A 26,893-nucleotide genomic window follows, 5' to 3' on the forward strand; every position below is an offset into this window, starting at 1 on the left:
TGAAGCCTGTTAGGTATGTAGATTCTTCACGTACCCACTCATTGTAGATAGTTCTAACACTGATCCTGAAGAAGTGCCCTGACCTTTATGGCTACTATGTGTGAGAGCCCTAGTTCCAACAAGGGACTCCCCCTTCCCCTCCTCCTCCCACCCCCTTTGTTTCGACCTGCTTCACTTACAGCCAGGCCAACGTGATTCCCTTGACACATGAACATACATCTTTCTTCTCCCTCCCTCTTCTTTTAGTCTCCTTTAGAGGAACTCTGTACCGTTTTTGCATTACTACTTGACGGGGTATGTACATTGGACCTCGTTAAACTTACCCCCCCTGTCCCTACTTTGTTGATATAACACCTCTCACCGCCACTTCCTAGTGAATATGCCCCTGAGTCACTTATAACTGTGATCCCTGCGCCAACAGGTGTTTATATGAGGATCACAATTTACCCGGACACTGGTAATCAGGCCCTACTAGTGACAGTCTCCTAACGATGGTGTGCTATATAGGACTTTCCATCGGCTTTACATAATAAGAATCCCATTATTGGAAGCTCGGTACAGCTGCTGCAAGAGGCTGTGAATGTGCCAGTCAACCAATTACTTTATTGTTACATTGAGAGGCAAACTTAACCGTTTTGAAAGCAGCCTCAAAAGACAACTGAGAAAGCATTTATCAAACGCACCCACTAGTAAGACGTTCTCTGTATTAATGATTTATCTGTAATCTTTGTAAACAGCTACACTTTCTATCATAAAAAATGAAACGTGTCTATTGAATGAAGTATTTCTTCAAAAAGTATTGTTCTGTTTGAAGACGCCAACAACCTGCGTTTGCTTCTGGCATTAGTTGCACATTATAAACACAATAAATGCAGATCTAAACAATTGGAAAAAGTTCTGTCAGTACCTGAAAGTCTACGTCTTTGCTGTTAAGGGCAATGTTGATGGTAAACGTGGAGGAATCATGATGTGGCCTCAATGAGCGTTGTCGGTCGGGACTGTACTTCACGACGAAATTCAGCAAAGCAAAACCCTAAAAAGTAACGGAAGGATGTTTTGAGTAAATGCAGTTACTACCCCTTTCACCTCTGAAATCCAGAAATAAAAAGCTTCACACTTACTTTGGTGTAATAGCCAGCAAAGACTTTCAAAGTCACAGGGGCGATGAATTCTCGAATAAAATGGAGCCATTCAGTCTCAAATCCGATTTGCCGCATATGAATGTCGTCGGTCGGCACGTTTTCATAACCTCCTGAAATCCTGCTGTCCTAATTGATCGATAAAACAGTCGACATGTCAGAACCCCTCCAACACTGTATAAATCACCGGCAAGCACTTGCTCAGTACGACCCTCCAGTGCTTAATGTACTGAGTCAACACATCACGTGGACAATTTGCTCTGAACCTTTTATGCTTTAAAGCTGGATAAACACAATACACGTGCTTCACCACGTTAACTATAAATTAAACGACTTAATAATGTAAACCTGCGGCTGGTAGATGCAATTCCTAATGAGTTGGTATGCATCAGTAAAGGAATTATCAGAGGTTGGCAGATGCAGGACATCTGGCGAAAGAGCAGCTGGTGTCTCGGCAGCCATCTTTTGAGTAGAGTCCCTTTATTTCTAAACAGGGCAGGCTGGACATCACTGGTTTTTAGGTCTCGCCTGACCCAGCGCATGCGCTGGTCTGGCGAGACTTATTGAGAGGGCTCCAAATAGTGCTACCAGGCTAGCCTAGAGCTACAGTGCATGTGCGCGGGCGCGCGCAGCGCGCTTTACCGCGATTACTTTAACTTTGATGTTTGATGCACGGCCGCTTGGCATAGCCAATAGGTCTTGCTTTTGGGACCTTATAAGTATTTAGTTCTGCACTTATAAGGTCCCAAAGGCGAGACCTATTGGCTATGCCAATGCTTGTTCACATATGCCCTGCATCTACCAGACTCGAAAGAAGGCCCTAGTCTTGCTGCAATATGACACTTCTGGTGTTTTTACCTTATTTTCTTCTACATGTACAAGATGATCTCTGTGATGGGTACCAATACTTGGTGTATTGACTTGCTAAAATATAACATACTCTGGGCCTCATTTACAATATTTTGACGCCCGGCAGCGCAGCAAGCCTTCCTGCTGCGCTGCTGTGCATTAAAATAAAAGGACAGGGATGTGTTGTATCTACAAGATAAGGAGCATTCCTGTCCTTCTCCCCTGCGCCGGCGCACAAACAGCAGCCATGCGCCAACGCAGACACCCTTGCATCATTTTGCAAGGGTGCCTGTGCTGAGAGAATGATTGTTTTTGTGCAGGAAGGGACATCTTCCTGAACAAAAACAATCATTAAAAGCATTTTCCTCTTTCTATGTGTGCTGCATTCTACAGCACGCATAGAAAGAGGAAAAAACAAGGAGATTTAAAAGTATTCTTCCTCGTTGCGCCTGCTTACGATGTAGGATTCTGACGCATTCCCAGGTTTACAAAAGGTTGTAAATCTGGGAATGCGTCAAGTACCATGGATGTTGTGTGGGAACACCCAGATCAACACCCATGGAACTCCCCTTTCACGCAGAGTTATACGTGAAAGGGAAACATATTTACAAGGCCATGAGAAGTCGCTCAGGGTGACTTTACATGGCTTTGTAAATAAGAGGAAGCCCATTGAACTGCCAGTGCGTCATGAGAATGAGCGCCAGTGTCCAAAGCTGCTCAGGCGTCCATGGCTTGCGCTAAAAAATATCAACTTGCCAAACACTGAGGCTGAGTAGTCTTAAATCCATCTCATGCCTCTTTAAACCACTGCCAGCAACTTTGTGCCTTTACCTCATGCTTATCGGTCCCTGCCTTCGCCGTTTGTGACTTTTTTTGTCTTCCTCATCCTCCTGCTTTAATCTTTGTGTGAAAAAAAAATTAGTGAGGGTTCCCAAAAATAAGTGCCCATGGCCCCCACTGGTAACTGCTGTTCCAAATTAACGGATGGGGTCCCCATGGCAGAACATCGACCTGGGGAGGGGGGCCGCATTACCCCTCCCTCTGGAATATAGTCCCAGGCTCTGGCGGGATGGGGTCCCATGGTGCCGAAATTAACTGTGTAGGACAGGGGGGCGTGTGCCCCCCTTCTAAATGCAACTGGCGGTGGAAAATGGGTCCAAAATTGGTATGGGGAGGGGGGCCACATGCGCCCCTTCCCCCTTCAAATGCTTCGGGCCCTGAGGGATGGGAGCCCTGGGGCCAAATTCGGCCCAGGGAGGGGGTCATGTGACCCCCTCCCACTGTAAAAAAACATAAGGCCCCAGGGGATGCGGTCCCAGGGCTGAAATCGGCTGTATATGGGCATGACGCACTCATTTGTGTGTGTCCTGGGGGAGAATTCCCCCATCTCATTCATATTCAGATATAGTGCACGGTGGTGGTGCTTTCTGCTGTTGTAAATTTCTGATGAAAGTTGAATAGATGTACATCATTTTCCTTGCAGGTGACAAGGCATTTTTCCAATTGCCTTCCCATACCTTTCACCTGTGGTCTAATGGTAGGCACTCACCTGGTACCCATATGGTAATTATCCCCTTGAAGTAGAGGTTAGTGATAATAGAAGGCAGTTTTTAAAGTACTTGTATCCTCTATGCTGTTTCCCCCTTCTTATTTCTTTTAATATAAAGGTCCGTGAAGCTAAGGGTGGAATGAGGTCTTCGTGCTATGAGGAATTCGCCAGAAAATGAATGGCGATGAAAAATGTCGGCTGTTCTGCTTAAAATGTTCTTATGGTGTTTTTAATCATGAGTTCGGGCATAAAGAATTAAAGACGTGCAGTGTACATGCAGCACTATTTTTTTCTCTGGAGGAAGAATTGCCTTCTCCCTCTATGGGGACCCATAGGGTGTTTTCTGAGATGTGTACCACAACTGAAATGGGTTTGTAGGATAAACATAGATACAATATCCTTCTGAAAGAGTGAGCATGTGGGTGAAAACCTGCCAATCGCTCTGTGGTGGTTGCTTACATGAGGCACTTCCAATATATTTTTCATATACACTCAAACAATCATGCACTTTTCACCTGGGGGCCAGGAACCTGGTCTTTGTGCTTTTACTTGAACACACACACTGGGGCTGTTCCTAGATAGGTACTAGAACTTTTCCTGCCTGAAATATAAAAGAGGGGACCCCATGTAATGTTTTTGTGAATGTGTGATGCATATCAAGGGCTTTATGTATTAGGGTGGGCTCGGGGATGGGGTCCCTGGGGACAAAAGTGTGAATATCAGCTGAGCCCCGGGGGCTGGGGATCCTGCAGCCAAAATGGTACTGTGGAGGAGGGCCACGGGCACCCCCTCACCCATTAATACTAATTTTCTAAACTATGATTTTATGAATTATGTATGGATTTTAGTAATATAGAATTATGGCTTAAATTGAGTTTTTGAACCAAATGAAGCGTATCCTGGAGTTAGGAGACGTCCCCCTGTGCACAGCTAGAAGCCCCTATAAACCGGGGTTGATGAGGTTATAACATTTAATGTTCATGAAGTTTGAAAGGAATGAGATGCAACGAGACTTTAGTTGAATCTTTCAATCGATATTTAGTAGATCATATCAATGAGTAATCTTCCATTTACATCCAATCGTTAAACATTTCAAAAATTAGCCCAATGCATTTCGGTCCCGAACGGACCTTCGTCAGGGGGCATATCTATAAGGAATAACAAAACGCTAGAGTCAGGAAGTCATAAGAAAAGAAAATAGCTTTCATTGTGCAAAGGCGGTAAAGATGTTCTAGTACATGTAGCTTAATAAAGTTGGTCAAGTATGCACAGTGAGAAATGACGAAACGGCAGTGGATCTAAGGCTGTGAGATCGTGACTCCGAAGCTGTACGGATATAGAAGCTGATTATAAACGGGTGCACTAATAGATCATGGTGAATAGAAAAGTGCTCAAGAATGTAATCGTGGTCATGAATTAAGTTCAAGGTCGGTAAAAAATAAAAAACAGGAAAAGAAAGTCAAGTGCAAACAGGCGGTGCCAATTCAAGTGTACTAAAACAACGTGATTAGTGCTTGAGCGCGACCAGTACCAGTGCGCTGTTAAGTTAACAAGTGGCGTGATATTAAAATTAAATGTAGCGAGCTGAAACAAAAGGGTAAGAAAACTTACGAAACGCTAAGTGCTTTCATGGTGCTCCGAATATCTCGTGGTTGACATGGACGTGAACGCAGAAGCGCGCTTCTAAGGTGTTTTTAATGACGTGCTTAATAGATAGAGAAAGAGGACTTGTGGAAAGCGAACAAGTACGAGCGCCATGTTGAAGTGGCAGAATTTGCAAAAATCAACAAACAATGACAGTTATGGTTATTGTTACAGTTAGAAGTAAAATGGTGGAAATTGAGTTTTTACCAGTTTTTATACAACATTACTTATTAGGTGCTTGTAATAATTAGAAGATATGAGTATTTTACGAGTTTTTATATAGATGATTTATTTGAGGGATTGGAAGGGGACCATATTGTGGGATTATCTAAATATTGTATAGATGCTGAGTTTAAAGTTATGGATTTATTGAGTATTTTATTTCAGTACAAATTCATGATTTATGTAGTGATCTTAGTAACATAAAATTTTGAATCAACGGGTCCCTGTTATTTGTTTTATGTACTTTTATGCATTTTAATTGATGCAAAATAAATGTTTTATGACTCACTGATTTACACCAATTGGATACCATCACACGGATGGTAGGCTTTTGGGGTCATCGAGTCTGTGATCAAATGCAAATAATCTTTTTTTTTTAAATGAAGTTAATTTTCCTTAAGGGGAACAGGGCTGTGTTTAAAATCTTTTTTACTTTTTTAAAGATTTGCCAATGGTTCTCTTGGTCACTGCCTACTGGCAACAAACTTTTTTTAACATTCGTAAAGGAGAATCTTCTCCCCAGTGAATGGGTTACCACCTTGTTTGTAGGTAACATTTCAATGGTTTGCGACTTGCAGTTGCAAGTCCCTAATACATTACATTGTGAATCACAATTTGGATGGGATGCCCTGAACATGTCTCTTCCAAACTGTGATTTGTTATGTATTTACAAACTCATTTTGCAATTCTGTAACCATTTACCAATTTGCGAAAGGGGTTTAGTACATAGTAAAAAGCCATTTAGTGGTCTCAAACCCTCTGATTTAGCAAATCGATTGGTTTGCAACTGTTAAATTGCTTGGTATATCTGGCCTGATATTTTTTGTGTAATCTGCAAATCATGTGGCAAATGTTGTGCCAATGTTATTAACCTATAATTATGTGGTACAACACCATAGCCACGAATTTGCATAGACCCAGTGGTTTTCACCATTGTCCACTGTAAACAAAACCTAAACATTCTCATTCCACTCGTACCCATTGTTAGATTCAATTAGTAAAACTGTTTTTTAAGCGGAATCCCCTGAAAAGAAACATGTAGTATAAAAAATGTGTACCTGGAAACGTGTAATATTGTCCAAAATAAATGTCTAGATGTTGTTGAACAATTCACAAACTACTCAGCCTTTGGCTTCATCGTGTATGATGCCACCAGAATCCCTTGATGGCATTATATGAGCATATTACACAGTTGCCCCTTACGTAATGTAAGTGTGTGTGTACATTTATATGTCTATACATAAATATATGAACTTGACCCGAATTGGGTATCAGAGCACTGTACATAGCACCAGTTATGTTTCATGAGGACACACATTCATTTTTGGTAGGCACGGGGAGATTAAGTGATTTGCCCCGAATCACAGGATGTTCAGCGTCATTGCCGAGACTCGAACCCAGGTCCCCAGTCCACCGCCCTAGCCGTTAGGCCAACTCCTTTAGATAGATGGATAGACTGACAGACAGACAGACGTGGGAAGACAAGCTTAGATCTTGAAGTGAGCAGGCACCATGATTAACACGCTCAAACACTTACGTGGTGTTTCCCACCAGACCACTGTCCGAAATTCTCCATTTCCTCCACCAATTCATCACAGAATGTATCAGAAAAAATAGGAAACCAGTAAACATCTGGGCAAGGCTGCAAATAAAAAAAATATATTACCCAAAAACCACTACAAAAACGCTGGATACCATTGCAAAAACAGCTAAACACATGGACTAGAAATACATTTGTGAAACAACAGTGGCACATAGGCTGGTACAAAGGCTATTCACCAAATCATAGCCTGCTTGCAATTCTCAGTGAGGCAGATCATTTGTGAAACTGCTATAAATCTGGAAAGTGTGTATATTAAGAATGACTCATCGGGCAGATTTGCAACATGAACAACCAAAGGTCAGCACTTATTAGAGTGACATATGTGCATTCTATGAAAAGAAACATCTGGGAACCATATGTTGAAGATATTTTGGCTGACATGGGAATAACACCCACTCGATGTAGATTGTAAGGCAGCAGTAAAACGTTTGTCATGTTAATCGGTTTTCTGCAGAATTTGAGAACCTAAAATGTTGACCTCATTCAGAAAACTATGCAATTAGTTAAGAAAAAATATTCATGAAAAATTCCGGAAAAAATAAAACATTTCAGACAATTTCTCAAAAAATGAAACATTTTTAATATTTCTAATATTGTGTAGAGTGTCACCGGTACTAAGGTTGATTACTTAAATATGTAAGCAGAAACAATAACTATCAAAAGTATTAATGTTCTACAGCTTAAAAAAAAAAAAAGAAATGTAGATGTTGACTCATTCTGCAGACTCCACACATCTCCACAAATAAGGTTTTTCGTTAAATCTCAGTACTGTGGCTAAAGGGTTGCAACACTGTGCATTGTACCTTTCTGGCAACTTCTATAAATGTGCTACAACGAAAAATCAATACCACCTTTTCGGATTGGATGAGTATGGTGAAAAGGTTTTACATCACAATACCTATTTGTATGGAGCACAGCGAGGACACCGTAGAATGAGCTACAAAGAGGCATGAGCAATGGGGGATGGTGTAAGAATGTACAATCGACAGTGCTTTAAATGGGCCGGTACTCACCGGTACTGAGTACCGGCACTTCTTAGTTTTATCTCTCTGAGTACCGGCACTTCTCTACTGCCGAGGAGAGTACCGGTACTCATGAAACTCTGGTGCTGGCGGCCGGTCTCTGAGAGCCCAGGCACTTCTGTAGACCTGAGCTATTCAGCTTGGGCTCATCTGCATACCGTCAGTGTGTTCACCATCACGCGTGTTGCAAACACAGAAATCGAGACAACGCTATTCAGAAAGCCATGGGAGGTAACCAGGTTCAAATAGCTTTAATCCCACCTGACTCTTTTGTTAAGTGTCTGCTTATCCCTGTCAGCTTGCCTGTGATTGTTTTTGTGTGAGACAAATACAAGAGAAAGGGGGAGAGAATATAGACACTCATGGAAGGTATATCAAAGGAAATGTGTGGAATGCTTGTGTGTGCACGTCTGCTTGTTTCTTTCTGTGTCGCTCGAGAATATATAGTATTGTGCCAAGCAACAGCAATTAACAGTATTGATGTTGCACATATTAAAAAAACAAGGAAATGTTAAAATATCACCGCGTTGTGCTTTCCTTGTGTAATGAGTAAACAAACCTTCTTTGTTTATTGAAAGGCATTTCTCATGTGTTTTGGTACGTGCTGCAAGTAGTATAGAAGTCAAGAAGTATCGGCATGACTTCTAAGCCCCGCCCCAAGCCCCGCCCACTCGCCACATTTAAATGAGTACCTGCACTATTTTCCCCCATTTAAAGCACTGACAATCGACATCCTACAAGGGCAAGAAAGTAACAGGACTTCTCACGTCCAACAAGAGAGTGTGCTACCTGCTACAAGGATCAATACAATAAATCCCACAAAGATAAGGCAGAATAAAAACCACCAACTCTCAACTAGCACAATTATGGTGTAAAACTTCAGCCTCACCAAAAAACCCAAACGCATGGCAAAAATCACAGTTCAGGTCTAATGGTCCAAATTTTATTTATAACCTTGTTTGGAAACTGGGAACCTAGCGACAAAAAGGATGGTGTGCAGTATAAGGAATAACTGCACAAAAACAAAACACAGGCCGCGCTAATCCACCGTGTCGTTATTTTTATTTTTAAACCGCAACTACAGTAAAGCTTATTCTTACTAAAGTGGTAACGTTACAATAGAAAAAAACTTTTTTTCCTAATAGCTAGTTCGGTTTTCAGACGGCCATATGCAAATAATCTCTGAACGTCATAATATTTATTATGTGTAAATTTGCCTCATTCATATTCATTGGATATCATGAAAAGCTGGATGAAGTTTACTACTGGGTAGGTTCACAGACCCGATCCTAAAAAGCACATACTCAGGCATTTAAGATAATTGCTTTCAATATCAATTTTTGTAGCTTAACACGACACAGCAGAGGTAGGTAGGCCTTTAAATTCGCATTGAAGTTTTGAATACATTTTGTTTTAATTGGAGCAGAAAACCTGAAAAAGTTTAAATTCAACAGTAATAGGTGACCTAACAACTGTGGGCTGAGGAAATCGTTTAGTCACGGTGAAAACCGGCATAAAGAATTCTTTATTTTTCAGTTCCCTCAGACTTACAAAAATAAGTTCAAGGTAAAAAATGTGTTAGGAATCAAAAAGAAAGCCAGTTTTGTAATAAGCAGTGCTTTACCGAATATACTGCAAATCTGAGTTCTGTTTATTCTTTAGAAAACCACTTTTCTGTTGACATTGAACAGCCCTGCTAGGATAGATCCAGAAAATGGCTGGCTGTTTCTACTGCCAAGCCTCGCCTGGATTCTTTCTGAGAGAGGAAACTCGTTCTCTTTCATACTTTTTCCACACTGGTCGCCAGAGTTCCGGTCGCCAGAGTTCCAGATTTTCTACTGTATCTTTACTTTAGCATCTTTTTTTTCTTTTTTGACTGTAATGTATTATTTGGATTCCTTCAGTCCTCTAGACTAATTATTACTCATGTGTTTGAACACGTGGACGAATATGTTTATTGTACCGTCTATGAATTGACATCTATGCAGAGACTGGTGCTATGCGTCTTTCTATGCACGCAGCGACATGATGACATATGGAATAAAACACGTTGAACAGGTATTTGTGTATGAAAACATTGTTTGCTGTATAAGAAATGTTGTTAGTGTAAGAAATGAGGTTATTAGATACAAAGAATGCGAGATCTTCATTAGAAATAAGTCCACAGCTTTCGCTTGACTGGGAGCCCGCGCCATGTTGTAACACTACACTCTCTCGGGGAATTCAAGCCCTACTCAGGAGAGGTGGTGTGGACTAGTACCCCATGCCTGTGGGAAAGCAGCAACAACAGCAATTAATATATCATTGGCCAGTAAGTGCTTTTTCTAACAGAAAAAAATGATAAGTTCTTATTTACAAACACACTACTACATACTACATACTATGCGTTAATTTCAAATATATACAGTCAGATGGGAATTCGTTTGACAGCACCCTCTCAACAGTACACACCACAGCAAGCCCTGAACCCTTAATCACAATTGCCACCCTCCTATACCAAATACAATATCACAATGAAAGGAGGTGTCTTTAACAATAACAGAGGCCTACTGGCTTTGTCAGGATGTCACCACATTACTAAAAGCAGAAATGTGTTATAATCCATCAATAAATAATCAGTAAATTCATGTGGGTACTGCCAAAATGCAATTCTATGTCATTGCCAATCATCAACAATGTCATTAATGCATTATATTGAATATTATGTGTGCCAGTCTTATTTCACTCCAGATCCTGGGTGCAAAGGCACCATCTCCAGGAGGGCTTTAAAATAAGTGGAACACCTTCAAGGTGTATAAATGCAACCCCTGGGAGACTTAGAGTAACCTTTGGAAAAACGTGTGTGGGGCTCTGCTGGAGCTGCTGCACCCCTGGCAGCCACCAGAACACATTACAAAATACTGGAGGGTCCCCTGCCCTTCATGGGGCATCACAGAGCAATGGCATGCTAATTAGAGGGCCCATCAGGGTGTTATGTGGAGTTCCATCACCTAGAGGGGTGAATATTAAATGACTGGCTCTGCTGCTTTATTAAAAAATGCTTTACAAGAGTGGATTCGCGCCACAATGTCAATCTTTTTAATTGATCCAGGAGCCCCTGCCTCTCCAATGGCACAACTGAAGTATGCACACACAGGAGCCACATGGCAAGCCCACTCCTGTGAGGCCTGCCAGTTCTTGCTGCTGGCTCAGCTTTTGTGTACTGGCACAGAGTCGGCCTCCTTTTCTTTTTTCATGAGCTCATTGCAGTCTGGGGACTGTGCACGAGGTGCCTCCTGCTTCCCCCGCGCATGGGAAGTGGGGAAGGGCACCCAGCAATGTGGGAGTTCAGGGGACATGGGGTCCCCAGCACAGATCTCTGGTGGGGTCCAAGAGCTCAAGTGGCTCTGGGGAAAGGCCCACACACCTATCCCTGTTTAATAAATGGTTTTGAGTCAACCCCATGGGGTGGCCCTTTCCGGAGAAGCAACTGCTCAAAGCCCCACATCTTTTGGTTCTCTACCCAATCCCCTGATGGACCAACCTTACCAGGTTGAAGCCCCTGATGGACCAACCTTACCAGGCTGCCTTCTCCAGCCCTTAAGGCAGATTTGCCTCATATGTGTGGAGTGTTGCTTCTCGGGACCTGCTCTAGGCTTCTGGAGTATTTATTTTCTCCATGTCTGCTGGCCTCTCAATTTGGCTGAGGAGATTAATTATTAAGGCTCCCTTCACCAGACCTATCCTCTGCCTGGTCTTCTGGTGCTTTCTCTTACTTGGAGATGTCTTTCAAAGCCAGGCACAGCCAACAAGCAGACCACCCTCCATTCCACATTCTCCAGGTCCATAACTTTGGCCATCTTTCAGGGCACCTGTGCATCATTAGTGGAATCAGTGGCTAGTCTACCGAAGTCCCACGTGAGCCCTCAAGTGTCCCCCAACAGATCGACTTCACCTATTGATCATCATGGTGCAAAAGGGGGCCAGCACTACTGGCCCCTTTAGAAACCCAGCCTAGTCCTGGTTGTTAGTTGAAGAGTCACAAAATCAATCTTAGCAGAGGCGCGGGGTTCTTCTTGCTTCAAGCTGGGAATTATTTAAGTGCTGCATCCCAGGTCCAATGTCTTCTTAGGTGTCTTCCTTTTGCAGGGGGTTTTAATTGGGGGTGGAAAGCTTTGGCAGGTAGGTACATCTGCTCAATCCACATCATTACTCAGACCATGCCCCAACCCTCCTGCACATTAACAGTAAGTCCTGCAGATGTACGCTATGAATGGCAACTCACATTATAAGTAGATCTATACAGTAGATCAGCAATAATCCCTGAAGGGTGTCTTCTGCTACAGGCTACATGTCCACAGATAACAGGCTGAACTATTGAGTATTCTTACATGCTAAACCCACACATGTGGGCATCAACGGGCACATGTATGCATGTAACCAGCCCATTGCCCCTTACCCAGCTGTGCAGCAGCAGCCTTAACTTGAAAAGGCACACCCAGTCCATTGCCACAGAATTTATGGTGAGTGATGTTCAGTAAGCAGGTCTCACTCCCGATAAATGTCGAATACCAGGCAGTCATAGAGTGAAAAATCCAGGGCGATTAAATGGTAGAAACACAATTCTTACAGTTAGCAACCAGTTTTTGTGATTGTCATAGTTTGGAGAATGAATAAAAACGTAATAACAAAAGTATTATTGCTATTTGGCAAAAGTAAGTTTTTAGCAATGAAAACATGTAGGATTACAGAAACATCTAACCAAGATAGTTGCAATTTAACTAACTTTGTTTAGGCTTCTTTCTTAGGTGCCATTTACAAGTGTGGTAGAAAATGTCCTGGTAATTCAGCCCGCGGCCTACAGACCTACATAAAAGTAAACACCATAGGCCTCTGTAACTACAGCAGAGCAGAACTGCTCCCAATTATGAGTTTCTAGTGAATGAGTGGTAATCAGTACTTCTCCTGGAACAAATCACCAGGCAAAGTACCTGCGAGAAAAACTCCAGGCCATCAGAGAGGCTGTGGATCGTGTTATTCCAATAGGGCCAAAAAACTCCTGCTGCTGCCCCCCACCCTGCAGGATTAACGAGCCACTTATAATGAGAGGCTTTATACATCAGGTAACTTAAGAAAGTACTTTTTCTCAGAAAGAGTGATGTATGCATGAAAATGCTTTTTATAATGTGTGGTGAAGCCAGTAGTATAATTTAAATGGACTTGGATAGATACCGAAAACTGAGTGCAGCAAAGATGAAGTTGATAGCTAAGTGTATCATTGTCTACAGTGTGTGCAACTTGAGAACATTGTGACAGCATTATTCCCTACTTTCTGCTTGTATTCGCTTTATTCCTAAAACTGTTCACGTACTTACTGAACCACACATTAAGCCCTTGGCTGCCAAGGTTGACACAATGAGTTACATCTTTTGTAGGATGATAAATAGTTTTAAACAACAGACAAAATGGCAGGGGATTGGATCAAGCAAATAATATGCATAACGCGGTTTGAAGTCCCGTTAAATTCAACCAATAGGAAGGAAGCTCTAACAATGCACAGCACTGTTGACTAGGGTGCATTCAGATACATCTGGCCCATCCCAGTATTCTTGCCAAAAATAGAAAACACTCTTCCTTTGTTCCAGAACATAAGAGCTTCTCTTTTATCAAAACAGTTGTGGGTGACATAAGGGGAGATTCGCAGCTTTCTACCAAAATTACATCATTTCCATCATAAATTACACAACTCAATTGTGTGTTATTTAACACAAAATATTGTGAATATCTCCAATGAGATACAAAGTAAACATATACTAGCCAAAATAACAGTTTTACTGAGTTGAGGTATTCAGGAAATAAAGGGCAAAAGTAAGCACCATTGATCAGGTGCTCAGATTGACCCTCATAATGTGGAAATATACAAAGCTATGGGATGGTCATCTCTACACAGCTTTTGACATTGTGCCTAGAGGCATTGTTATGGGACTGTTTAAGGAAGCAAGGTGTACCCTCTGAGCTTCTGGAGCTGTTGATAGACCTCCACACTGACAATTATGCGCACGTAAGGTGGGGGCCACAGGGGGAATTAACAGATCGATTAAAAATAAACAGGGGGGGGGTCAGACAGACCTGTGTACTTGCGCCTAGACTTTTTACATTGTATGTGAAAGATGTTATAGCTGCCCTTTCTGATTGTATTAGTGACTCTCCAAAACTAGACGGGACCCCTGTGCTTGCTTTACTATTTGCAGATGACACTGCTCATTTTTGAAACCCTTAAGGGCCTGCAGACGTTGCTCAACAAATGTAATAGTAATTGTACTGTTTAGACAAAGGTCTATAAATCATCCCACAAAAAACAAATATATGTTTGTTAGACCTTATAAGACGTACAAGGGGAAGGTATGTCTACAGCAGAAAAGCTTTAAGCGAGTAGCCAATTTTGACTTTCTAGGCATAATGCTGAAAAGTAAGCTTCTTTGGTCTCCACATACACAGAAGCGGAGAGTTGTGGTCCAACATAACGCAGCAACCATACTTAAAAAACAACGGGCCACAACATTTAAAGAGATTTGCCTGGTCATTGAGGTGTACAGGTACAAAGCACAGGCGGCAGCTCTATACAGTTCTGAGCTTTGGGGCATAGTCAATGTGGACAAATTCATAATTGGAAAAAACTAATTCATAAGATCCCTATTACGTCTTCTGAAAAGAACACCTCTTGACACATTATTTCAGGATGTTGCCCTTAGAAAAATTAAGCACCTTGTGGCTCTATGACCTCTACTCTATTGGGTGAGGGTATGGACTGTAGCTGAACTTGCACCCTATAGAGAGGCCCTAAGGGAAATCTTGAGGAACGATACCAAATGTGTTCTCTTGTGGAGTAAGTTTGCAAAGGAGACAACTGAAACAAGTATACTTGGAATACATTTTGTGTGCTTTACACCAAAACTCAATAAAAGGGAGACTGTCTGCACAGTTCCTGGAGGGTCAAGCTTCTCCTCACTTTGAATTGTTTATGGATAAGGTATGCCCACAGTTAGCCAAAATGTATTTTCCAAACTTTTATTATTGTATTCTTGATATCGCAGTGCATAGATTAAAATTGAAAGGACATATTGGGGAACCTGGTGATGTTTACTGCATTTTGCATAATTTGAAGACTAAAGAAAATGTGCCACGTCCTTTTTTGTTGTCCTGCCTACAAGAGGCATAGGAGGATCTGGATCCGACCACTATGCTTGAAACTAGGTTTAACGCATTATCAAATTGCCCTTAGAGGTTTGTTCGGTGACATCACAACTTTGGTGGGGACCTGCCTGAACAGGTTACTGTTTTCAATAGAATTACTGTGGCAAAAACGTGGTTTAAATTTAAGACAAACTAGTCAAAGTTGAGTGGCCCTTACTGAAAGTACATTGCAGGACCTTGCAAGTGCACTGTTGTGAAAGATTGGGAAATGGTGCTGGATGTTTTATGAGGACCTGCTGAGTGGTTTTAAAGGCCAATACAGATTATGTTAGCCAGGAGTTTTACACATGTTTTATTGTACAAATAATTTTTCTTGATGTACTGAATTATTGTGTTTGTTTTTAAGGAATTGCATCCTGAAATAAACTATTTTGAAGTGTAGTGAAGAAATTAAGTTGAGGATTCTTGCAATTGCTGACCAATGTCAATTCCACTATAATATGTAAAGTTGTTAGAATGAGTGCAAGTTGCAACCCTTCAATAAAAATAATAATAATAATCTCCTTGCTTTAATCAGGCAGTATTAGACCTGACATCCTTGGCATGGTTTTCCCCTGAGTTTTTTGCCTTACCCCTAAGGTCGGCACTAGACAGCCTTAGGGGCTGGGTGCAGTGTATTTAAAATGTTGGACATGTTTTTTTTAAGTTTTCCATGTCCTGGTAGTGAAAAACTCTTACATAAATGTTTCACTACTGCAAGGCTGATCTCCTCCATAGGATAACATTTGAAGTTGCCTTATTTTATTTTATGTGTGTAATTTTCCAAATAGTTCGTGTTAGATGTCTCTGGAATCCTAATTTAAAATCCTAAATTATGTTGAAGTTGGATTTTAAATTACACACCTGAAAAGGCCACTTTTAGGAAGTTGGCATTTTTTTGCCTTAGCCATTTGGTGCCTGAAGCCTATCTCTAGTCACATAACTGGTAGTAGTTGGAGGTTGGGCTTTGTGTATTCCTCCTAGACAGCCACACACACTGGGAGCTTAGGTGGGACTGGATGGGCCATCACTGGCAGGATGGGAGAGGGAGCTGGGCCCCATTTTCACTTATACCTGAATAGGCTGTGACTTGTCTCCACACAAAGGGCTGCATACATCTGTAGTGAGTTTGGAGCTAGGGCAGGGAAGGCAGGGCATCTGTGCACTTTAGAGGCATGCCTTTAGAAGCTTCTCCCCACTTCAAAAGCACATCTGTACAAGGACCTCAAACACCACCACTTCAGTAAATTTCTGGACCTGGGGATGCTCTGCCCGGAAGAAGGACTGTTGAGCTGCTAGAAGGACTGCTCTCTGCTAGATTGTTACTCTGAAGGAGCTGTTGCCTGGCTGTGCTGACCTGCTGCCTGCTACCCTCTTGCCTGGATAAGAAGGACTGGACCTGCATCACTTGAACCAAGAGTGACTTCAAGGGATAGTTGGCTGGCCTACTGATCTGAAGGCATAAGGAACATAATAGGCTTCCATCAACCTTAATGTGCACCTGGACCCTGCCATCTGTGAGTCTACTTTACCAAGTGATGCCACCCTTGTCCTGGACCCTTGGAAGTGGGCTTAAGGTGCTTTTCCAGCCTCTGTGGTACCTTCAGAGCTGAGGCATCTCCTCTGCTGTGCAGCTCAACCTTGAGCAGAACCAACGTACCTGGACTGCTGGTCGACTGGACCCATCGCAAAAGATTTGCATCTCCATCGCAGTCTGCATCGCCTTCAGAACCTTCACTGCATGATGCATCCTCATCACAGGCCCTCGCATCTCTTGTCGACGGCAGCCTCCATGGCGAAGCCAGACTCCACATCACAGCATCAGAGCACTTCAGAACCGACGCATCTCCTGACTGCAGGCTGCATCCCCAACACCGGACTTGGCATCACAAGCCCCATTGATGGGATCCTCACCGTCGCCGCAACAGGACATCGTGCTGCAACCTCGCCGCATCTCGGAACAGACACATCGCCTCAGCTGCGTGACGCATCTCCAATGCCGATCCACACAATGCTCCACTATCTAGGATTAAGGTACTCTGTTCAGCATGACTAGCTGAGTCCCTGTAGCCAGCCTGTGCTCGATTGAGGTTGGCCTGAACTTGTGACTTTGTACCGGTCCAGCACATAGGGATATTCACAGTTGGCGTGTTACGCCTTTTGGCCTTGTTTTATTCATTAAAGTAAGCTCTATTGTTCTAACCTGGTGTGGGACTTTTTTGTGGTATTGTCACTGTTTTACTACTTGAAGTGTTGCACAAGTGCTTTACCCATAGCTTCTAAGTTGAGCCTGACTGCCTTGTGCCAAGCAACCAGGGGGTTAAGAACAGGTTAATATGGGATTTGCTAGCGCCGTGAGGTGCCTGCCACATGGTGCAGGAAAGGTTCCAAACATCCATTTTGCTACGGCAGCTTGTGCTGGGGACCTTTTCCACCTGCCGCTCAAGCTGCCATAGCAAAATGGATATATCTGATCGCTCAAATTGTGAGTTCGGAACCACCGACCTATGGTCGGGCTGTTCCAGACCACCACGGTGTGCCTGACATCGTAATTAGGCCCTTAATGTCTGAACTCCTGGTCTCCTCTACCTGCCAATTTACATGCTGCCCAGTATTTGATAAAGAGCAGTGTCCAAGCTGAAGCTTTTTTTGAGCCTTTTAATTCATATGTACAATTCTACTGTAAGCATAAATAAGCAATGTTGGTTTACTCCATTCTTCAGGGGGAGAAGTACCATAACCACCCGGAGCCACTGAGAAACTCACAATACAGGCAATATCCTCTTCACTGCATGTACAAGAAAAAAGTCTGTCTTCACTACGCTGGGACACTGGGTGAAAACTGTTCATTCTGAAACCATGAGGTCCTTGGATTTTGTTGGTATGCACAATGAGGAACATCCTTGTTTATCATGGGCATCATATGGTCTGTGCAATATGCTCTCATTACTGATTGCCTGGTCACAAAATTACTACCAACAAGCCCCTGTATAAAGTGCATCAGGCAACCACGAGAGAGGCCTTCCCTTCCTCCAAATGAACCTCAACTTCCATCCACTCTTCTTTCAGCACATCACTGCCAGACTGCTGTCCTAAAGGCCAAGAACTCCAGAGTCAAATGGCAGACTGTTGTTGTAATTTCTGTTAAGGCTTTGTATGCTGTCCTTTTGATGCTGCCTTTGAGAATGATTACTGAACTTTTAGAAGTACTTTAAGAACCCACTTTGTAAGTTTAATCACATTATAATTTCATCAATGCAGCATGTTTTTTCTGTCTAAGCACCAATAGATCACTTGTTGGTGAACATTACATGAAAAGCCATAGTGTAACATTGCATATGCCGCACTCTGAAATGGCTTTGAAGCCGGAGCTCTGACATAAGTCACAATAAATACAAGATACACAGAGTGTATGGAAATTGGGAGAGAACGTGAGCCAAGTAGTTCTTACCTGTTTTCAGTATAATGCATCTATGCGATTCTTGTAAATTATCAAACAATTAAGTTGTCATTTTAGGATACAGAACATGAAGTTATTTACTTACCTGCTCTACAATATTGTCTGTGAAGATCTTTGAATAGTTTGGGTTAATATATTTTTCTTTCCAGTCCTAAAAAAGAAACGAAGTTCTGTTAAAATAAACAATGTCTTTATTTTTCCATTTATTTGAAAAACACTCGTGGGGCAACTCTTCAACAAAACTGCATGTGTACACTGAAAACATGACATGCATAATATAATTGTATAGTAAAATGCATCAGAAAAAGTCAATATGAAGTTTCTTCTCAATAATGCATGGAAGTATTTAAAACTTAGTGAGATGGGTAGGCCCAGGCGTGGGTCCTGTGCGCACTCTGTCACTGGAACCAAGCTATCTCAGGCTGATGAGCCATAAGTATGGTGAAATCTGTCCTTGGTTGCTTGTGTTATGATTCAGAGAGGACCTGGCCTGGCAGTTCAGGCTGAACTGTTCCCATTGGAGCAGCATTAAGACTGCATATGGATAGGCCCTAACTGAGGAGGCATGTTGTGCAAAATAACAATAGACTGGGATTTGTACCAGTGACTGAGATCAATTCAAGCATTCCATCCTTCACTTTTTGTATACTTCAGACAATCATCCTAAGTGGGATGGGTATGCACAGACATGGATCCTGTGCACTCTGTGTCACTGGAACTAATTATTCCTGGCTGGTGAACCCAAATTAGGGCAAAACCTGTCCTATGTTGCATGTGACATGGTTCATGGAGGACCTGGACTGGCAGTTTTGACTGGTCTGTTTCCATTGGAACAGGGTCAAGACTGATTTGAATATGGCCGGGTCCCAACTGAGGTAACATGGTGTGCAAAATAATGATTAACTGGAACATGGCCTCAGTAATTAACAATGTCTGAGATTAATTTAGATATTACAGCTTCAGTTATATAGAGGGCAGCATAAAAATATGGGGTTCAATTGAAAGGTGAAAAATAATAGTCTTGCTTTCTTTTATTGATGCTTGGACCTTTCCAATAGAAGAGTCCATTTTATAACTACTTCCAAGAACATTTCACCAGGGCGTGTAATTATAACACAGCTCAAGAGATCCAATGTATGTTAGTTCTCATGCAGTGTCAGATTCTTTATTGTCTCCACTGTGAGAAAATCAACTAGTTCCGCCAGCTATGACGTAAAAGGTTAGAGGCATTTGATATGAAAATTGAAAGAGCAGCAGATACGCTATGAGAATTGCAAATTCTACTGCTCCCTAAAGCCGTTATGGATACCAAAAATGGAAAGAGGCAGAATTATTAATGAAATATCTTCCAGAAGAGTGTAGCAGAAGAGGATCTGCATTGGCGCAATTGGTCCAAACCATCTCTTCATCATGTTTAAAATCAACTTTGGATTTTCTAGACAGGGCTGGCTAACAGCTAAGCACAAGCGGAGTCATCAGGAAAAGTGCTTTGCTGAGGTTCTGGCTCATGTCAAAACATGTATTTGGCAAATCAGTTCATGAAACGTTGAACCAAATGAAAAAAAGATAACAACACTGATATGGCACTGAAAGCTTTCAAGGTCACTAGCAATTTCCAGACAGACAGAATGTTGCTTTCCCTTCACTGCAGCAAGTACAACAAGCACAGTTTCAGTGATCAATTTGTGCTAGAAAAAGAGGGAAGGGACAAAACCCAAGAAGCCCCAACCCTACTTCCAAGTGAAAACCTATTAATTTCCTTGATCACACGATGTCAGTCAAAGTGTGTCTGAGGTTTTCTCGTGAACAATGAGGGCACAATAATCTCAGAGAGATGCACAGGAAATCTGGGGTTGGCCATGCAATACAATCTTCACTACAATATTCACTTTGTGGAATAGCCTTATCTAGGACAACAAAATGTTCTAGGAGACATCTTACGCATACAGACAGGTGTCTCACACAAATGGGAATTACATAAACCATCCATTAGACACATTTTCAAAGGTGGGAAAAACCATTAGCAGATTCATTGTGCCCAAAATGCTAAAACTGCCTCTCAAATGGAAATCCAGGCTCTAGGGCGGCGCGATCGGTGCCACCGCACCGGGCGTTGACTTAGGTTGAGGGTGCCCTGTTTGAAAATATAATATGGCTTAAAAACCACCTGGTGCTGCGTTCTTCCTGGAGAGAGACGGAGTTTTGTCTAGTGGAAGTTTGACACCCTGTAAGGTAGCTCAGAGGGTTAATATGCCTGCTGCTATGAATGTGTGGCATGCGGATCACAAAGTGCATTTAAAGTTAATAGGTCAATGGGTTTGTCAGAGAGATCTTTTTGTTACTTGCAGTTTATAAGTTAAAATCCTAACATAGAACAAGGAGCTATTAACTGTCATCAAAGAGCTGCATGCAAACTGCAAGGTGTATATTAGACCTACATGGTTTTTTGCCTGGTCTTTCCTTAACCTAATCTTGCAAAAATGGGTTATTGGGTAGAAATTAATTACTATTATTAAAGGAAACCACTAACAATTAGTGCTATGTTTTAAGTTCTGAATTTGTGCTTTTCTTTAACTACACTGCCTACCAGTATGGATGACATGTGACTCCTACATCTTGTAATCCTCTGTGTTATGTAACATTTCCTATACACTGATTTACACATGTGATTGTCTCTGTTAAATGTGTGAATGATGTAAAATGCTCTGACACCTCACACTGTCATGAGTGGCGCTATAAAACTAAATGAATCTGAGAGACTGGTTATGGAGACTTGAGGGGCACTAATAAATGGTGGTAGTGAGGGAATCTGTGGCAGCGGTGGTCATTGGGGGGGCGACAACAAACATTGTCGCACAGGTTGCCACCAGTGCTAAAGCCGGCCCTGTGAATATCAGTGAGATATGGAATCAGGGCCCCTCACCACATTCCACAGGATGGACCCATCATTATGCATTACACCACTGAATACACATGTATTTGCTCTTTGGCATTTCCCATAAAGCATGCCTCCTTATATATTTTAAGTAATAATTACACTCCTGAGTTTCAATGCTAGGGTACAGTAGGACAGATTATCCTATATCCATATTCAAACTTTCTACATATCTAGCAATTTATATGTAAAACTCAATGATTAATGTGATTTCCCCATTAGCAGAAACATGACCCATGGAACAGAATCCTATGACACTAATCACAACAACTCCAAGACTCTAATACCAGTAGGACAGAATAGGACGGGGTATTTACCACACTCAGTAAATACAGAAACCAATAGGTAAGGTACTTACTGGATGCTGAAACTATCTCTTAGCTCAGGTTTGCCTGAATTGGCATTTATGGTAAACAAATGTGCATATTTCCCCTTTTTACCCAGCTTTCACTACTGTTCAGTTTTGCCTAGTATTACCTGCCGATCTCTTTTTGGTGAAAACAAGGAGGGGGATGCAATAAATATTACACAATTCAGAAATGTGCTCATTGCTTAATTTAAGCAAGCAAGACAATTAAAACATAGATGGACTGAGTAAAATAATGATCTCCAAACATTGACTATGGGTTTGATTTAGATCTTGGTGGATGGGTTACTCCATCACAAAGGTGCCTATGGGATTTATATTTTAGCCGATGGGATATCCATCACCGTTGTGAAGGAGTAACCCGTCCGCCATGATCTAAATCAGCCCCATAGTATTTAACAAAAAACAGAAAGCACTAATGAAACAAAAGGTTGCGCATTTTTGCAGAAAAAAACAGCCAACTATGGAAACGGTACCGATGCTTAATAATTGTTTATGTCTGCTATGTGTCCCTTATTTTGGTGTATGCTGTCCTCTGGACTATTACTTTAAAAAATGGCATATCTGCATAAAGATGTGGACTAGTGCGGTATTCAAGCCTTCACTCCTCTATGTGAGAAACGTTCTCCCATTGAAAAGACTCACAACGAAAGTGGCCCTGATGTACTTAACACATTTAGATACGCAAACCTTACGATTCACAAAATTACACGGTTTGTGACTGCAAAAGAGTTCTGTGCTATTTATGAAACATATTTTGCAGACAAGGCTTTCTTACTCACATAATGGGATTTGTGAGCCATTCCAAATTGCAAATAGCTACAGGCATGAAAAAGTGTAATCTCCTAATTGGGAGTCGTAATGACGACGCCTCAAATGGGGTAGTAACTATGAGGGGGTGGAATTTGTAATCCCGCCCTTAGAATTGGAGGAATTAAGCAATTCAGCGTTTCTTTTGTGAAGCGGAATTAACTGTGCTCTGCCAGCAGAATAAAAATAACCAGCACTGCTACTAGTTACTGCCGAACCCCACACACTAACCTTCCTTTGTGCTGTACTGTGTTACAGCAATGAGGCAGTCTCTGTCTCCAGCCTCCAAGTGATTCCATTCCAATCAAGTGGACAGATCTTACCATGTCCTGGAGTGGCTGGAGGCGCTCTTGTTAGTTATTTGATTGGCTGTTAAAGCTCGCAAAACACAGTAGGTTGGAAGAATGCTTGTCAAATTGTTCATTGGCTGTGGAAGGCTTCAAGGAACCCTCGAACAGTCCTTAGCTGCTGCTCATGCTACGTCCCCATGTCTTGACAGAGAGTAGGTTCAATAGAATGAAGCAAGTCCGAAGATGCTGGGCTTGTTCTGAACCCGCACCCCGATAGCCTTCCTGCAGCGAAGCTGAAATCAGCCTTAACACTGCAAGCGACGTTTCACAAGCACTGCTGCTACTTTCTCGTGAGTACTCCGTTTTTAGGTCTCGTGAGCCAAAGGCTCGAAGAGACATTTTATATCTGGGCTTTTTAAAAGTGCTGCCGTGGCCTAAAGCTACAGTGCACGTGAACGTGCACGCGCGCAGCGCCATGTGTCTTTCCTCTGTAGCGATCGTAATCACGATCACTTTCACTTTCGCGGGCGCGTTTCCAAAGCTTGTTTTCCTTATCTTGGAGCATTTCTCGGCAAGTCACCAGGACATAAATGGCAGAGCTACAGAATAACTTCACTCTTCCATCGAAAGTAAGCTCATTCTAAACAAGAGACTGTTTTCTTGTTTGCAGCCATTTCTACTCTCTAATTATGAGTCGCTTCATAAGGATGGATGAGGGCGCTTTTAGAAGTATGAAAACAGACGACTGAAATTACCAAAAATGCCACTGGCTTTTATTTTTTCATTAACTTGCTGCTAACCTTTTCACTTTTCAAAGTGACAATTCTCAGCTTTATCCTAGAAGTGCACTTGCTGTTAATGATAACCCGGTTAACAACAAATAAAGTGGAGCAGACTTACACATCACAGTCTTACACCTACGATTTGTCTAGATCTGTTTTTTAAGAATGCTCAAATTCCGAGGGGTGCGTTAGAAATGTAGGAAGATCATTTTCCAGGCCCCGAATCGTACCCCTGCAGCTTGTGTACCGTGTCAAGAACCCACACGGTCAGTGCAGGAGTTATTTTTCACGGTTTGATATTTTTCCACCTGGTTAACAATTTTGCGCGGGGAGAATTCTCTCTCCTGAAGCCGCATAAAAATAAGTCGTATGTATAAAATATTTTCTCTCATTCTTACACCAATGTTTTTCGTAACTGAAGTGTGCATTTACGGAAGGAAAAGCCATTAAGATGGTCTGTGAATACGCACACACTTGCATTTTGAATGGGTGCCATAGATTTTCAGGGGTCACCCCTCAGATCTCCAGGGGACTCCTATCCTCCCACCCACACATTACATTTACGGCTGCGGAAAAAACAACCCACCCGGTGGAGTTTTCACAGCTGTGCGCGCTGAGGGGTGCAGGTATCCACCACGAACCCCGCTTCTCTTACCTGAAAGCTCTCCTTTTCAGGGAGACACTTTGCGCCCTCCTAATTTCCCTTTGGTGGTGACACTGTTTTGTGAATCCGGCCCACAGGGAAGGAGCAGGTGAAGTACAGGTAGGAAGCATCTTTCGCTCCCACTTCCCATCACACTCGAGCTCGGCATCTGGCACACCCGCTGCTTCAGACAACAGTACCAGGCGTCAGCTGGCACACACATTCTGCAATGGGACTGGACAGCGCTGTGCTCAGTAACACCCACAGGTAAGCATCAAACTGTACAGCTAAAGAGGCGCGAGGCAAGAGATGAACAATAAATGTGTTACTTGCTGTCATTTCATTTCCCATGGCATTGCTGGGCTGTGCCTTTTTGAACTCTGCTTGCACTGTGCTATCACAGCTCTTGTGTTATTCATGATTCAACGGCTCATCCTGCGCAGGTAAACATTTGTGGGGCTGGGCTTGTCCTCATGGGTCTATGGGTCATGGATGGATCGTACATTGCACATGAGTCATGACCCCAGGGCTAGTCGTTCGTGCGAGGGTCCCTGGCAGTAAGAAGCATTCGGCCTCTGGGCAGCGAGGTGGCACCAGCACCTCTGCAGAAGGCGGCACTGCCACATGCTGATCTACGTCTGTGCCTCCCAGGGGTGCTGGAACAATGTCAGAGTGGGGGGTGGGGGCTGCCATCGGCGTTACATCACTGAAGCCGTAAAGATTGTGAACATTCCAGGCGTCACACAGTGAACACGTGCGGCCCTTGTGTTTAGCGGTACAGTGGTCAGGGGGTAGTAAGTAGGTGCTGGCGCTCCTTCGAGAACACTCTCACAGATATCTCACTAAAGCATGGCAGCGCCACGTCATTACAGAGGACACATCTTCTATTGAACTGGCCACTACATTTGCGCAGTCACACCGTTTTTTTACTGATAAAGAGGTCACAATCTATAATGTATGGAAATTGGGTTTAGGAAATAAGTATGCCTTCATTTCTATTGATTGTATCAACATCTTTGTTTTCATTACACTTCAGAATTGCACGAAAGATGCATCATTTGAGCTCACCGCACTGCTGTGAAAGTCTGAAGCATTTATGTTTTAGTATGTGATAGAAAAATGACAAACACACACATGCATTTACACACACATATGAACATATACAAACACACACAGACATGCATAAACATATGCATATACATGCACACCAACACACCAACCCCACATACACATATAAACAAGCACGCACACCAACATACTCAAACACATATACATACACACAAACATGCATACACAGACATAGGTATACACACAAACATGTGTACACATCCATGAAACAAATGAACACAATGACACACCCATACTTGCACACCAACACACACATGCATACACAAACATATACACATACAAACACACACACATGCATACACACAGATATATACATATAGACACACACACTATGCACACACACGCATCTCCCATACTGTCTCAGGGGAAGAGTTGGTGTCAGCTGTCTCCTAGAGGGAGATCTCGCATGAGACAGTAAGACTCAGAGACATGTGGCGGTGGGGAGAGACAGACATGCCTCCCTTTCATTGTGTTGTTGCAAGATGGGGACTATCTTCTGCCACTGGTGCATTCAGATAAGCGGCAGGAAGTTCGTCGGACACATGCACTGGTTTCAATTTCGAGAAAGTGGGGTGAACGTTTCACAGATCGGGAGTGTGTGTCAACACGTGTTTCTCCTTCACGGCAAGGCCAATCAGTACATTTTGTTTAACCGTGTGGTCATGAATCCTTTAATTGCATAAGTGAGCGGGTATGGATGTAAACAAAAATTTAACACTAATACCACATTTTCGGTCACTCTTGTGAACAGGTTTGCTGTGAATGTATGAATGAGAATGGCGTTTTAGAATACATTGCATGGAAAAGGGTCAACATGGTGTATACGTGTTTTTGGGTGTTTTTTTTATTTTATTTATTTTTTATAACATGGTTAACGTCATGATATACCGGATTCGGATGCTTCATTGCAGATCAGTTGTTTGGCCCGTGGTTATTTACAAGTTTGGAAAATACTTTTGTATTGTTTCGATTCTTTTTGTATCTGCCCTATCTATTGGCTGCGTCCTTACTCTCTCCCATCTTCTCTCTCCACCTCTTTGCTACATGTTCTCTCGTAATGTTTTCATTTTCCCCAACTCTCCTCTTTACTCTCTCTAATTCTTTTTTTGCTCCTTTTCTGTCTCTGTCCCTTCTCTCCTCTTTCTCTCCCCACCTGTCCCTTCTCTAACCCCACTCCTCTTCCTCTGCCCGCCCCCCCATCCCTCTCTCTCGCAGTACTGCAGCATAGGCAGCACCAG

The 26,893-nt window shown here is 42.5% G+C and overlaps 1 protein-coding gene across 2 annotated transcripts in view; it reads right to left on the minus strand.

Annotated features, from left to right (window-relative positions):
- PLOD2 (procollagen-lysine,2-oxoglutarate 5-dioxygenase 2) overlaps positions 1-26,893 on the minus strand; it is a 357,685-nt gene that overhangs the window by 7,331 nt on the left and 323,461 nt on the right. For both annotated transcript variants that reach the window (XM_085634099.1, XM_085634100.1), the window contains 4 exons: positions 18,786-18,851; positions 6,941-7,045; positions 1,122-1,268; positions 908-1,033 (listed from right to left, as the gene is read on the minus strand). In XM_085634099.1, the coding sequence (XP_085490225.1) occupies positions 908-1,033; positions 1,122-1,268; positions 6,941-7,045; positions 18,786-18,851 (444 nt within the window). The remainder of the gene's footprint in view (positions 1-907; positions 1,034-1,121; positions 1,269-6,940; positions 7,046-18,785; positions 18,852-26,893) is intronic.

The sequence above is a fragment of the Triturus cristatus genome, chromosome 11 (genome assembly GCF_964204655.1).
Source record: "Triturus cristatus chromosome 11, aTriCri1.1, whole genome shotgun sequence".
NCBI classification, from domain to species: domain Eukaryota; kingdom Metazoa; phylum Chordata; class Amphibia; order Caudata; family Salamandridae; genus Triturus; species Triturus cristatus.